The sequence below is a fragment of the Mirounga leonina genome, unplaced genomic scaffold, assembly GCF_011800145.1.
Source record: "Mirounga leonina isolate KUSES-001 unplaced genomic scaffold, KU_Mleo_1.0 Mir_114, whole genome shotgun sequence".
Lineage (NCBI taxonomy): Eukaryota > Metazoa > Chordata > Mammalia > Carnivora > Phocidae > Mirounga > Mirounga leonina.
In genome coordinates, this window is record NW_023270265.1 from 20,571,444 (window position 1) to 20,585,903 (window position 14,460).

Below are 14,460 nucleotides of genomic sequence, written 5' to 3' on the forward strand. Positions count from 1 at the left end.
CAGACACTTAACGACTGAGCCACCCAGGCGCCCTCAGGGTCTCATTTTAGAGTACACTGGATGCTATTACACTATTTGCCTCCCTGAATTGGTCCTGGTTTTAATGGCACTTAAGGTACTGGATTGAGGCTACTTTGCCCATATTTAATTCCAAGAAAGAGAGATGACTAGATGCTACTTTATATAAAAGTGAGGTGATGACTATAGAGGGAAATTTGGTCCTAGAGGCTTACATCCCGTTGCTTCCAACCATGGGTAATAATATAAGTCTAAGAATCAAGAACTCTAAGACCCTGGACTCCCAGGCATGAGTTCTTCACCACCAGAAAAACCACTAGATGGTGCTCTTAGTCATTCCTTCTAATGACACATCTGGTCCACACTGGATACCTTCTTTGCCTAGCCAAAATTTGAGTTCTAAATAGCTACTTTAAATCTTCAGATCTAGCAAGAAATAGAATTATAAGGAATCTCTTCAATATGCAGACTACTGGTATTCATTTTCAGTCATTTAGTTAGTTACAAAATTATTCCATTTTATATGCCCCTGCCTTGTCATCCACAAGCAGTCTTGAGACTAGTCTAGCCTCCTCAGCCTCTCTCTCAATCATTTGTTAATCTTTTGGTGTGTTTGCTCTTATGACTCTTTTTTCCCCTCCCCCCCTCGACAGTTCTAAATATCCCTGTAGATGTCTTCCAAATAATGCACATTTTCTGCCTTACAGTAAAAATAACTGTCTACCTAGGACAAGATTGTTCAAGGACTTATTCCCTCTGCATTTAATTTCAGGGTAGGTTTTATATTTTCATGACAGAATAAATACTTACAGCCTGACAACTTTTTAAAAAAGATTTATTTATTTTAGAGAGCACGCCCGAAGAGGCAGAAGGAGAGAGAGCATCCTGAAGCAGGCTCCCCACTGAGCAGGGACCCTGACTCGGGTCTGGATCCCAGGACCCTGAGATCATGACCTGAGCCAAAATCAGGTGTCACATGCTCAATTGACTGAGCCACCCAGGCGCTCCCTCACGACCTGACTTCTTAGCAGTTTTTGTACCCCCATACCAAACCCTGTACATCTATGTGTAGATCCTGAGGATAAAACTTTTTTGTTATATGTACAAATAATTCATGTTTTTGCCTACAAATATTCTTTATTCTCTTAAAAATTCAGAGATGGCCAATTTGGAAGACATTTTTTTGTCCTTATAATCACAGTTTACATAGCATGTATTATTTTTCACTTTCACTTTCTTCTAAATCAATTCCGACTTGTCTCCTTCCCGGTTAGGCTGATACAGCAAAGTATTACTCTGTTGTTATATATGACCTTCCCAGTAAGATCAGATCTCCCTTTCTAGTCTTTCTTTTAGGGTATTTTTAGTATATGTGCTGCTGAAGTGAGCACTCTTTTAGGGTATTTTTAAACTTTGGGTCATTTATTATTATTAAGTTCCATATTCTAGTAGAAAATAAGAGGAAATGGGGTGCCTGGGTGGCTCAGATGGTTAAGCATCTGCCTTCGGCTCAGGTCATGATCCCAGGGTCCTGGGATCGAGTCCCGCATCGGGCTCTCTGCTCCTTGGGAGCCTGCTTCTCCCTCTGCCTCTCTCTCTCTCTGTGTCTCTAAGATTTTATTTATTTATTCATTCAAAAAAAAAAAAAAGAAAAGAGGGAATGAGTATATCATGAAGTTATTTTGTTTTAAAAAAAGAAATGGTCCAACTGGACCATTAAGAGAAAAAAAACCCAGAAGATTTAGACTAGCTTTATTTAAAAAACAAAAACAAAAACAAAAACAAAAACCAATTTTAGGGGCACCTGGCTGGCTCAGTTAGTAGAGCATGCAACTCTTGATCTCGGGGTTGTAAGATCGAGCCCCACGGTGGGTGTAGAGATTACTTAAAAGTAAAATACTAAAAAAAAAAAAAAAAAAAAACTTTAAAAAGCCTGAAAACTATTTTTTTTTCCTGGAAACTCTTTTTAAATATCTTATTGGAAGACCAGGATCAATGTGTTTTTAAAAAATATCCTTCATGGCATGGCTAAATGACACAGACACAGATATCATAATAAGAAAGTAGGCATTATTAAATAAAAATCATAAAAAGATGACCTAATGGGGTGTTCCTGGGTGACTGAGTTGGTTAAGTGTCTGTCTTTGGCTCAGGTCACGATCTCAGGGTCCTGGGATCAAGCCCTGAGTTGGGCTTCCTGCTCAGCGGGGAGTCTGCTTCTCCCTCTCCCTCTGCCCTCCCTTCACCGCTCTTGCTCTCTCTCTCTGTCTCCAATAAATAAATAAAATCTTTAAAAAAAAAGATGACCTAAGGGGAAAGAACACTGAAAGCCCCAAAATATGACAAATCATATATAAAATAAGGATCTGGATGAGCCAAGAGGGAATCTGAAGACAATACTTAAAGGGATCCCAAAAATTAGTATTCAATTCTTTAAAACTTCAAAGGTTGAAATCTGTCTCCAGAATTATTGGGACCATTAGACAGTATTAATAGAAATGAATTATTTGTATTACTATTCATTCATTCAACACATTTACTGAATATTTCATATACACCAGACATGGATTCTATAAAGGTAAAAGAAATGATCTCTACTTCTCACAGCTTCTTGTTTAGTGGAAGAACTCACAATTTCGTTTTAATTGATGAAAACATTAGGGGTATTCTCAGCCATCCTCAACTATTTTGAAATAAATACAATATATATACAGAATGTTATAGCTTTACAGTGCATTAGCCGTATGTGGCTATTAAATTTAAATAAAAAATTTAGTACAGATAGAGAACATTGCTATTATTGCATAAAGTTCTGTTGGACAGCTCTATTTATGATCTAATCAGCAAGCTACATTATATATCAATTACCAGGACTGGATAGAATTCCTTTAGAATTTATCTGCTCATTTTTTCATTTCCTTCATTCATTTAAGAAACTTTTGTTGACTACTCATATGTCAGGCATTGTGCTAAGTGATAGGGATGTAGAAACAGAAATATATTCTCTACCCTCAGTTCATGATCAGGTGGGAAGACACAGACAGATAAACAATTATAAGATAGCAAAATGGGTAGTGTAGTTTGCCTGTGCAGAGGAAATTATAGTGAGAACACAGAGGAAGACTAACCCAGCCTGCAGGATAATGGAAGTCTTCCACTGAAGGTGAGGATTGAATGGAAGGATAAGTAAGAGTTAACTGATGGAAAAATAGAGGAGAAAGGCTGCTCCAGGCAGAAGAATCAAGATTCTGTAGAAAGAGACTGTGGTGTATGCAAGGAAGTGCTGGTAGTTTGGTATGGAAAGAGTTTAAGGTGCCCCTAGGGAAGCGGTAAGAGATGAGACTAGAGAGATAGGCAAAGGCCAGATTATAAAGGACCTTATTTGTCTTGCTTTATCGTGAAGGTGATGGGGAACCATTGAAAGATGTTAAACTCTGATGTGGCACAAATTACATTTACATCTTACATAAAACACACTGGGAGTAGTGGATGGAGAGGTGTGTGTTAGCATCCAAGCAAGAAGTGATAATAGCTTGAACTAAGGTAGAGACAGATTCAGGCTGAAGATATTTCAGAAGATAGAAACAATAGGATTGGCTGAATTTTAGTTTTAAGAAGTAAAGAAAAAAATATGAAGCCATGGAACAGATTGAATAGCATATAGTTAGAAATATCCTCTGTACCAGATGATTATCAGATTGCTAAATTGTCTCCTATCCCTAAGAAACATTTGAGGAAAAGCCCCGAGAGCTAGGAACTAGTGAGTTGCACTTCCATATTGGGAGGTTCTTGTGAGAGATAGAATAAAAGGTGAGAGGTTAATACTTAATCAGATTCTGGATCAATGGATTGAATGCTAGGAGATCTGAATTAGCTATGTGATCCTGGGAGTCATTTCACTTTTAATTTTTCTAATCTGTAAAATGAAGGACTGCGTGACTTTTAAGCCAAGCCTTCAGGGGACTGGTGGAGGTATTTCAAAGGGAGTGTCTCTTCTAGCTGCTAAGCTAGCTGCTAAGATTTTATGATCCATCATCTGCATGTCCTGTTTACTAAAATAAGTTATTGTGATGATCAAAGTAGGTGGTGTGTGAGAAACTGCTTTGTAAACTATAAAGTGCTATATAAATTTATGGGGCTATTACAATTTTGACACTAAGCTCTTTGGCTTAATGCCAAGTAATGGGGCTTAAACTATAGTACCTTAAACAGGAACTGAGAGAAAAGGACATTATTTTCAGTGCAGAAAAATTCTGGAAGATAATGATTACAAGTGTAATCGAATTTGAACTTATGCCTGATACATAAAGTAAGTCTCCCTGTGTTAGAGGAAGTATTTATTTTCTGTGTATGTATATGTATATGTGGAGATGGTAAAGCTGAGCCAACATTTACAGTTTTGATTGGAGACCCCTAGGGATTCATAGTTAACTGTTACTTGGAAACAGTAGCCTGAGACTGGGGCAAGAAAGCCAACAATATGCTGGGTGGTCTTAAGAAAACTACTTTTTAAAATTTAAAAATATCTTTACTTTTAATTGGTAATTGTAATTTTGTTTATTATTTTTCAATTAAGACGTGTTGGTACTAGAGAAAGACAACTCTATTTGGAACATGGTTGGGGTGATGGGGTCACCACAGTATGAAATTATGCCACTTTTCATTGTATGAAAAGACAATGATGTGAGTGAATTATACTAAATAATGAAAAGTATGGCTAGATTTGCTCAATAAATCTTAGCTTTCTGGAAAGGACGGCCTGAGAAAAGTGAATGTGGTCACCTATCTAATGGCCATAACTATGTACGTAGTACATAGCAGAGAACCAAGAAGTAAAAGGAAAAAATGGTGTACCTCTGACTGACAAAAAGGTTATTCCTACTCAAAAAGCACATATACTCAAAAGCATATATAGAATTCATTCACCCTATTTGTGGGAGAGTCCCTCAGGCTGTATTTGCTCGCTCTTTAGACACAATCCTAGTAGTCAGCTGACTGGCCAGCTCAAGACTGTTAAAGGCAGCATATTAATAAGATGAATGAGAGAGCAAAGAGTAAGAACTTATGTTAAAACTGCAAGATAAAAGGCAGAAAAATTACAAGAGCTAGACATAAGAACTCAAACAGCATAGCATTCTGAGCTATTTAATACAAAAAAAAAAAAGGGGAGGGGACCTAAATAATATGACAGCCCTCAGAATTAATTGTATTGTATAGAATAAAAAGCATTCTTAACAGTAATCCAGAGAATTAAGAAACGTTTAAATAATATTTAGAATACTCAGTTAAAAAAACAAAGGAAGTATTATGTTATAGTTTAAAATTTCATCAAAAATGCCTAAGATTAAAAAATTAACATTGTCTTAAAACAACAGCAACAATAAAACCTATTTTGACATCTTTACTTCCTAAAAATGCCAGATAAATTAAGCTATGCTTGGCTTTCATTTTTTTTAAATGAAATATATGGGGCGCCTGGGTGGCTCAGTCGGTTAAGCGAGTGCCTTCGGCTCAGGTCATGATCCCGGGGTCCTGGGATTGAGTCCCACATCGGGCTCCCCACTCAGCGGGAAGCCTGCTTCTCCCTCTGCCTCTGCCTGCCACTCCCCCTGCTTGTGCTCTCTCTCTCTGTCAAATAAATAAATAAAATCTTTTAAAAATTAAATTAAATATATGATTCTGAGCTTTTCTAAACTGTATTTCACACATAATGCACTAAACTTAAGAATTATTTTTGTTATTCCGAGAACTATATATACAGGGTGCACATTTAAATGGCTTCTAAAATACCGGCTTAGATAAATTCATAAATGGAAAATCTGTAATGTTTTATAGGGAAACACAGAATACTTGTAGACATTCTTACTTGTATCAGAGAAACTTGCATGTAAAATGGTAGGTCCTTTTGTGAGTCAAAAGTCTTGTCATCAAAATAACTAATACTGGAATTGTCTTCAACTTAACTAAACAAGCTTTGTTACTAGTATTATAAATTTTTAAGTGCAAGAAAATTATAGAAAAAAATCTTTTGAGGGGCGCCTGGGTGGCACAGTTGGTTAAGCCTCTGACTCTTGCTTTCAGCTCAGGTTGTGAGATCCATCCCCGAGTCCAGCTCTGCGCTCAGCATGGAGTCTGCTTAGCGTTTCTCTCTCCCTCTTCCTCTGCCCCTTCCGCCCTCCCCAAAATAAATAATCTTTAAGGAAAAAAAAAGAGAAGAAACAATCTTTTGATTCAGTTTTGTCTTAAAATATTTTTTTTAGTTTTTGAAGAGGTGGGATTCCTTTATGGAAAAAAAAATTACTAGAAGACATGAACAGACATTCCTGCATCATCTTCATTTTGCTACTTAGAACATTTTACCTGTTGTCTGCATGTAAAGCTGACTTTTTATGTGTCTGCCCATTACTGTTTTTAGCTAGAGGTAGAATTTTTATGTTTTGAAATATGTTGACAGCCATGGAATTGGTATAGTTTCAAAATGCTTCTATAATCATTCACCTAAGGCTAAGTAGAGTCGGAAAACTTTGCTTGATTGAAGTATATTACTACTCTTGAACTTTATGTGGGATAACCATTCTGAATTTATTGTAATTAAGGATTACAGTGATTAAATGGTAGATTAGAAGTTTAAAATTATTAAAATACTTGTGGTAATGGGTGTGGAGAACATTCTCAGTAGTGAAAATTAAAGGTCATAAATAGTCTTCACTTGAAATGGTTACATGTAAATATTATAATACATTTGTAATGAGTAGAAATTAATTTAGTGGTTAAATCCTTGTATATTTTACAGTCTTGTTTTTATTCTTGTGTTTTGTTTTTTCTTAATAGTGTTTGCCAGCTCTGAGCCTGTGCCGGGGCTCCAGGGGGACACCCTGCAGCTAGCATTCATTGACCTCAGACAAGTAAGATGGAAGAATGTAGTTCTCAGGTTTTGCTTTCTACTCTTGCTGTGGTTTGGGTTTTGTGTTTTGTTTTTTTTTTTTCTTTAAATTCTACAGGAATGCTTGTTTGCCTTGAAACAATCTTTCTCTGGAAAAGTGCTTCTTTTATATGTTTGGCCCTTCTCTCTGAACTTGTATCTCTATTTGGTGTTTCAATCTCATGGAGCACTTTTATTGGTGAATATTTAACTTACTCATTACCTGCTAAGCACATGACTAAATAACTTTATACTTTGGTTTAATGACACTAGAAGTTTGAGTTATTTCTTAATGATTTCATGGTCCTATTTTGAAAATTGGTGGTATAATTAGTGTCAGGACCCAAGTTAAATGTAAATGATGACAACCTAGAAAGGAGCCCCTTGCTTAAAACTGTGGTAAAGAATGCTTTTTCAATAAATTTTCTGGGGGCGCCTGGGTTGCTCAATTGGCTGGGTGTCCATCTTCGGCTCAGGTCATGATCCCAGGGTCCTGGGATTGAGCCCCGCATCGGGCTTCTTGCTCAGCGGGAGCCTGCTTCTCCCTCTCCCTCTGCCTGCCGCTCCCCCTGCTTGTGTGCTTGCTCTCTTTCTTTCTCTCTCTGTCAAATAAATAAAATCTTTAAAAATAAATAAATAAAATAAATTTTCTGTATGCCTCCACAAAAAAGGACAAAACTATTTTTAGAAAGGTAATTATACATTTATGTAATTCTTTTCTGGTCATGTAACTCTAAGTAGAGTAACAAATATAATTTTTTAATCTCTTCTGATCATTTTACTACTCTTTGACCTGTTTATTGTCATTTTCTTTATTTACTTCCTACCCTTTTTCCATCTCCCCCATATTTTTTTCTTCTTATTTGTTTCTTCCTCTTTTTTCCTCCTCCTTTTTCTTTCTTAATCCTAGGATTATAATAGAGCTGTGAGGCACAAGAGTATGGAGGAGGGGTAGATAGATCCAAGGTAGAGGGCTCAGGGGTTCAGAACTGACAACAGGATGGCTGCTGCCCTTGGCAAGAAGAACCAAATGGAGATGGAATTAGAACAAAGCCATTGTGGGTGCACCTGGCTGGCTGGTTCAGTCTGTGGAGCATTTGACTCTTGATCTTGGGGTTGTGAGTTCAAGTCCCACGTCGGGTGTAGAGATTACTTAAAAATAAAATCATAAAAATAAAAAACAAAGCCATTGTGATATCATTCTATTAATGGTCCCATCCCCCTTGGGGATGGAGATGACTGAAGATGGGGCTTCACCGATGATGTAAATAGGCCACCACAGTGATCTTTGGAGCAGGACCAATTTGAGTAATTAAGAAGTTCTGATTTCAGTAAATGTTTGAGAATACAGCTGTTTTTGCTTTAATTCCAAGCCAGTGTTCTATAAATATGTATGAACTACTATGTACTGATTATTTGGAGAGGGATGAGATAGTTGAAATAGACACAAAAGTAATGTAAAAGAGAGTTTTGATCTTGTGGAGCTTAAAACTCTTTTAAAGAAAGAAAACTCCCACAAACCGGGTAGGAATACTTACAGGGCAATGAGTCATGTGGATATAAATGATATATCTTCAACTCAGGTTTAGAAGGAAACTGAAAAAATTATTCCTATTTCCCAGTTTTTTATCTGTAAGGCACTGAACATATAAGATATATTAATATTTATTTCTATTTGTAATCAGTGCTCATGTATTATGCCAAACCAGGAACAGTGCTATGGATGACCTAGATCTGGGGATGATTAGCCTTACTAAGTTGGAGAAGATAGTAGAAAATGAAAAAGGTGGACTCTGAACTTTTATTCCAGTTTACCCGAAGATGTTCTTTCTATAGAAGGGAGATCTATTTGCTTTAGAAGGAGTTCTCTCTGTTGCAATCTTATTGCCCTGAACAAGATCTAATACAGGAAATGGAATCCTTTAGCAGACTAGAAATAGGCTTGGTTGTATGTTTCATTTCTCAATTAGGTAGATTTCCCTGTTACAAGGACATGAGTATGTTCTCCAAGTCAAAGAGTATGTAATTTGAGGATATCTCCCATTATATACAAATAATCTGTTCTCAGAAAATTTGGAATTTATTATGTGATATTTTCTCAGTTTTTTATGAATTTGTATGGTATTAACTAGTTTGTAATCACATTGTAGGATTTTGAATAGGCCCACATTTGAAATTGTGGGTAAAGATTCTGTTCTTTGATTTGTTCAAATAGGTGGTTTGTTCAATGCAGATTAAAACTCTGATCCCAGGTACTTTCTTCCTTCAAAGACAATCGACACCAAAGAAGCCTCTTTACAAGCATATGTAAAGCATTCCCTCACTAGGGAATTGTTATTAAGGCACACAAGTATTAATAACCATCTCAAGTCTTTTTGGTTGAATTTACTTTTCAAGTATGTGCACTTACAGGCATTAAGCCTTGGTTGGCTTTTCCTCATCAGTGTAATTTTGACTGAGCCGAAGGCAGACGCTTAACCATCTGAGCCACCCAGGTGCCCCTTAAGAAACTTTTAAGTGAATACAAAAAAATCTATTAGAAACATTTAGAATTCTGAAATCTATTATGACACATGTAGAGCTGTTAAAGATTTATGTAGAAATACCTATTTAATATAAAACACAGTTTTAAAGTATGGTATTTAGTATTCAGTGCAAGGTACTAGTGGATAAATTTGAATGAGCTAATTTTTAATGTATTAATTATTCTAGTTTTAAAGAGGGGCTTAAAATAATTTTTCCTAATTATTGTTAAAATTTAATCATACTCTATTTTTGTATTTTGCATTCTGAAACAAGAAGGTGCAACTAATTCTTGTCTAGCTGCTGGACCACTGAGACATACTTGAATTTTTTGATTTTAGAGGCTTGGAATTAATAACTTGACAAAGAATTATTTTTCACATATATTTGTTTCTCAAATTAATTTATAAACAGTTAAGTGATGAAATGCCAAGTATGGGAATTGACTGAAAATAAAATTAGTCTTTAAAGTCTCATATGAGGTGATAGAAGTTTTTTGTATCAGATGTCTGTGTTATTTAAATAAAGATGTCTTAAAGTTTCAGTAATGTTTTAATATTCCTGACTTCATAAAGACATTTCATAGAATATTATTTTAATATTTTTATATGAAGTACTATATCACCAAACATAAAGAGGGTGCTAATACTTTTATTTACATTTTAGTTGGGTTTCTGCACTTTTCCTTCTTTTTTTTCTAGTCTGTGATCCATTTCTGTCTTAATAGTGTGGCTGACAGTTCTTTTCAAGTATACTTAGAAAGGCAAAAGAGCCCTTTTCATAGTACTTATAAGGGGTCATGCTTCTGTCTTTTAGTTTGAATTTGATACTGCTTCATGAATTGCTGGGTATGAAAGATTAGGAAGTGGGTCCAGTGGTCAAATTTTACCTGCCCACCCGGACTTTGCCCTGAGGTCAAACTCCTGATATTTGCTGTTCTGAATAGAGGAGTTGATGACAAGTATGAGCTGATACAAGAGGAAAGTTAGAACCATATCAAAGCTGAAGGCAAGAGAATTGGGACTCAATGAGAGACTGTAGCTAAAAGATGGATCATCAGAATTGCCCTCTTTTAAGGAAAAGGAAATAGCTGACCTGTGAGTGAAAAGACTTTATCATCCTGCCAATCACATGCTTGCTAATGGAAGCCAGTTATCTCAACAACATCTTAAGGTCTCCTACCCCACACACAATGCAGAGGACTAGTGGTACTGGTACTGTGTTATCTGAATATACTGTCTCAATTTTAAATGTGCTATTTTAATATGATTTGTATGTGTAAACTTTTTTTTTTAATAAGTAAACCCTATCATCCTCCTACCCCCAGTTCTGAAATTAATTCCCTGAAAGGAGGACTTTGGTATACTTACATGTGTCTATTTTCTTTTACAAAGACTATCTATTTTGTTAAATATAATCTTTCAAATGGATTTCAGATGAATATGTAAAATTCTTTTGACAAGGTATGAAAACCTTAAAAATTTCAAACTATTTTTATTATAATACTCTTTATATAGTATACAGAATTGAGTGATAATATTTTGTAACTCATTTTTTTTAAGTAAGCTTACACCCAACATGGGGCTTGAACTCATGACCCCAAGATCAAGAGTCACATGCTCTACTGACTCAGCCAGCCTGGTGCCCCTATAACTCATTCTTTTTCTTTTCTTTTCTTTTCTTTTAAGATTTTATTTATTTATTAGAGAGCAGAGTGAAAGAGAGAGAGCACAGGTGGGGGGAGTAGGGGAGAGGGAGAAGCAGGCTCCCCTCTGAGCAAGGAGCCTGACATGGGGCTCAATCCCAGGACCCCTGGACCATGACCTGAGCTGAAAGCAGATGCTTAACCACCTGAGCCACCCAGGCACCCCTGTAACTCATTCTTTTTTTTTTTTTTTTAGATTTTATTTATTTATTTGACAGAGAGAGACAGAGCGAGAGAGGGAACACAAGCAGGGGGAGTGGGAGAGGGAGAAGCAGGCCTCCCGTGGAACAGGGAGCCTGATGCGGGGCTCAATCCCAGGACCCTGGGATCATGACCTGAGCTGAAGGCAGACACTTAATGACTGAGCCACCCAGGCGCCCTGTAACTCATTCTTAATACACAGAAATATTTCACTAAATATCACTGGAAAATGAGATGTCCCATATAACCAAATTTTTGTTTTTATATAACTGAAGATTAGTTTTTAATCACCAAAATTTTTAAGATGTAGCCAATTTTGTGGGAAACTTCAAAATATATATCTTACCTTTTTAGCTTCTTACTGAACATAATTCTCACAGTAGATTGAGCATCCATGGCTTACTAATCCTAATACTAAAGCCTCTTTACCTGATTCTATTTCACTTTGTGATAAGTTAGACTGATAAGATATATCATTGCTGCATTCAACAATATCTTGATAATCTTTTGGCAATATGAAGAATTTTAGGTAGGTTGGATGATAATGCAGTTAGGTGGATTTGAGGCTAATAAAACAATCTCTTGGGGCACCTGGCTGGCTCATTTGGTAGGGCATGTAACTCTTGATATCAGGGTCATGAGTTCAAACCCCACATTGGGCGTGGAGCCTACTTAAAAAAAAATAAATCAAAATAAAACAATCATTTGCCCACAGAAGTTGGAAGTTGTATCATCATCACCCCAGAGCAGTATTTCTCAAAGTGTCTTTCCAGGAACAGTGATTTCTCAAGATGAAAAAAGATGTCTTTAAAGGCATTTCTAAGTCAGACAAGTTTGGGAAACACTTTATACTCTAATTCCCTCCTAGAATTGCATGTGCATTAGAATTGTAAGGACTGAGAAATTCTCTGGTAACCCAGCATTTCCCAAACTCATCACAGAACCCCTCCCTCACTTATTTTGGGATGTATTACATGAAACATACTTGGGAAATGCTTCAAGACTCTGGCATCACCTTCTAGATGTCTATCTTTGATAGTTTGGAATCAACATATTTTTAAAATAATGACTTGGATAATAAATACATAGAAGAAATATGAATTATTTGTATAGATGACACAAAGCTAAGAGAGTTACCTGTAGAATCAACATGCTGTTAGTGATAAGTGAACATGCTGCTTGAGTGATAAGTGAAAGCCAACAAGGTTAAATTTAGTAAGGAAAATATTAAACTTTTTTTGGGTGGGGGGGAGTAATTTCTACACCCAACGTGGGCTCAAACTCACAACCCTGGGATCAGGAGTTGCATGCTCTTCCAACTGAGCCATGCAGGCACCCCCTGTATTTAATATTTTTAAATTTAACTTAAAAAAATACAAGATGTAGGAAATCTGACTTACAATATGGAAAAGATCTGGTAGGTATAGTTAACCTCCAAATGAACCAACAGTTTGCTGGGAATTCTTAGACTGCATTCATGTAAGGGTGATATTTGGGTTAGACCACTGTGTTTTGGGGCTGTTAAGACTGTGCCTTGAGTATTGCATGGTGATTTAGACACAATTGGAGAGCACATAGAATTCCAACTCTAAGTGATGGATCAGATGCCTTGTCATAGGAAGAGCCTTTTAAAAGCCTGGGAATATACAGTCTAAAGCCTTACAGGAAAAATCAAATATGTGGTTCCTATTAGCCTAGATATGAGTCAGGTATACTGTTTTTTTCTTCCTATTACAATCCTGTGCCATGAAAATGACCTCGTAATATTCCTTTCCCCATCTAGGATTAGATCTTTTCCTTCCTTCCTCCCTCCCTCCCTCCCTCCCTCCCTCCCTCCCTCTCTCTTTCTCTCTTTTCTTTCTTTCTCCATGCCCAGTGTGGGGCTTGAACTCATGACCCTGAGATCAAGAGTCACATGCTTTACTGACTGAGCCAGACAGGTGCCCCAGATCTTGTTTTCAAGTATTTGATTTTGGGCAAACTAGGGGAAAGAGGAAAACTTGACCAGTAAGTACCTCAAAAGAGATCCTATCCCTTACTCTTCTTTCAGCCATTACCCTTCTCCCTCTCAAAGGGTAACCACTGTCACAACCTCTAACACCACAGATAAATTCAACCTGATTTTGAACTTTGTATACATGAAATCATGTAGTATTAATTTTTAAGAAGGTTCTACCTTCTTTAGCTCAATATGTTTGTGAAATCTATCCATGTTGTTACATGTAGTTGTGGTTCTTTCATTCCCTTTGCTGTGTAGTCTGCCATTATACAAATATACCATAATTTATACATTCTACTATTAATAAGACATATGAGTTAATTTCAATTTTACTGTTACAAATTGGGCTAACATGAACATTTGTTTGTGTGTCTTTTGGTGAACATATGCACACATTTCTGTTAAGGTGTCTACCTAGGAGTGGAATTGCTAAGTCAGGGGGTATGTATATGATCAGTTATAATAGATACTGTGAAGCAGTTTTCCACAAGAGTGCTAGTTTATACTTCAGCCAGCAGTGTAGAAGAATTCTTGTTGCTCTATATCCTTGTCATCAGTTGGTATTATCTGTCTCTTCCTTTTTAGCCATTCCAGTGGGTATATAGTAGTTTTATATTGTGGTTTTAATCTGCACTTTTTAATTTGACTTATAAAATTGAATCCCTTTTCATTATATTATTGTCCGCTTGAATATCCTCTTTTGTGAATAACCTGTGCAGGGTTTTTTTTTTTTTTTTTACCATTTTTTCTATTGTCTACCTCTTACTGATTTGTAGAGATTCTCTGTATATTCTGAATGTGAGTCCTCTGTCAAATATATGTAATTGCAAATATCTTCTGCTCTGTGGCTTGTCTGTTTACTCTTAGTTCTGTCTTTTGATGAATAGAAGTTCATGCTTTTAATGAAATGCAATTTATCCCTTTATGGTTAGTTCTTATTAATGTCCTGTTTAAGAAGTCTTTGCCTGTCCCTGAAATTATAAAGATATTTTTCTATGTTTTCTTCTAAAAGTTTTATTGTTTTACCATTCACATTTAGGTTTATAGTCCATCTGGAATTGATTTGTGTGTATGGTGTGGAATGGAGGTTCA

The 14,460-nt window shown here is 36.3% G+C and overlaps 1 protein-coding gene across 4 annotated transcripts in view; it reads left to right on the forward strand.

Annotated features, from left to right (window-relative positions):
- EXOC6 (exocyst complex component 6) overlaps window positions 1-14,460 on the forward strand; it is a 230,351-nt gene that overhangs the window by 187,748 nt on the left and 28,143 nt on the right. For all 4 annotated transcript variants that reach the window (XM_035025185.1, XM_035025198.1, XM_035025176.1 and 1 more), the window contains one exon: window positions 6,850-6,923. In XM_035025185.1, the coding sequence (XP_034881076.1) occupies window positions 6,850-6,923 (74 nt within the window). The remainder of the gene's footprint in view (window positions 1-6,849; window positions 6,924-14,460) is intronic.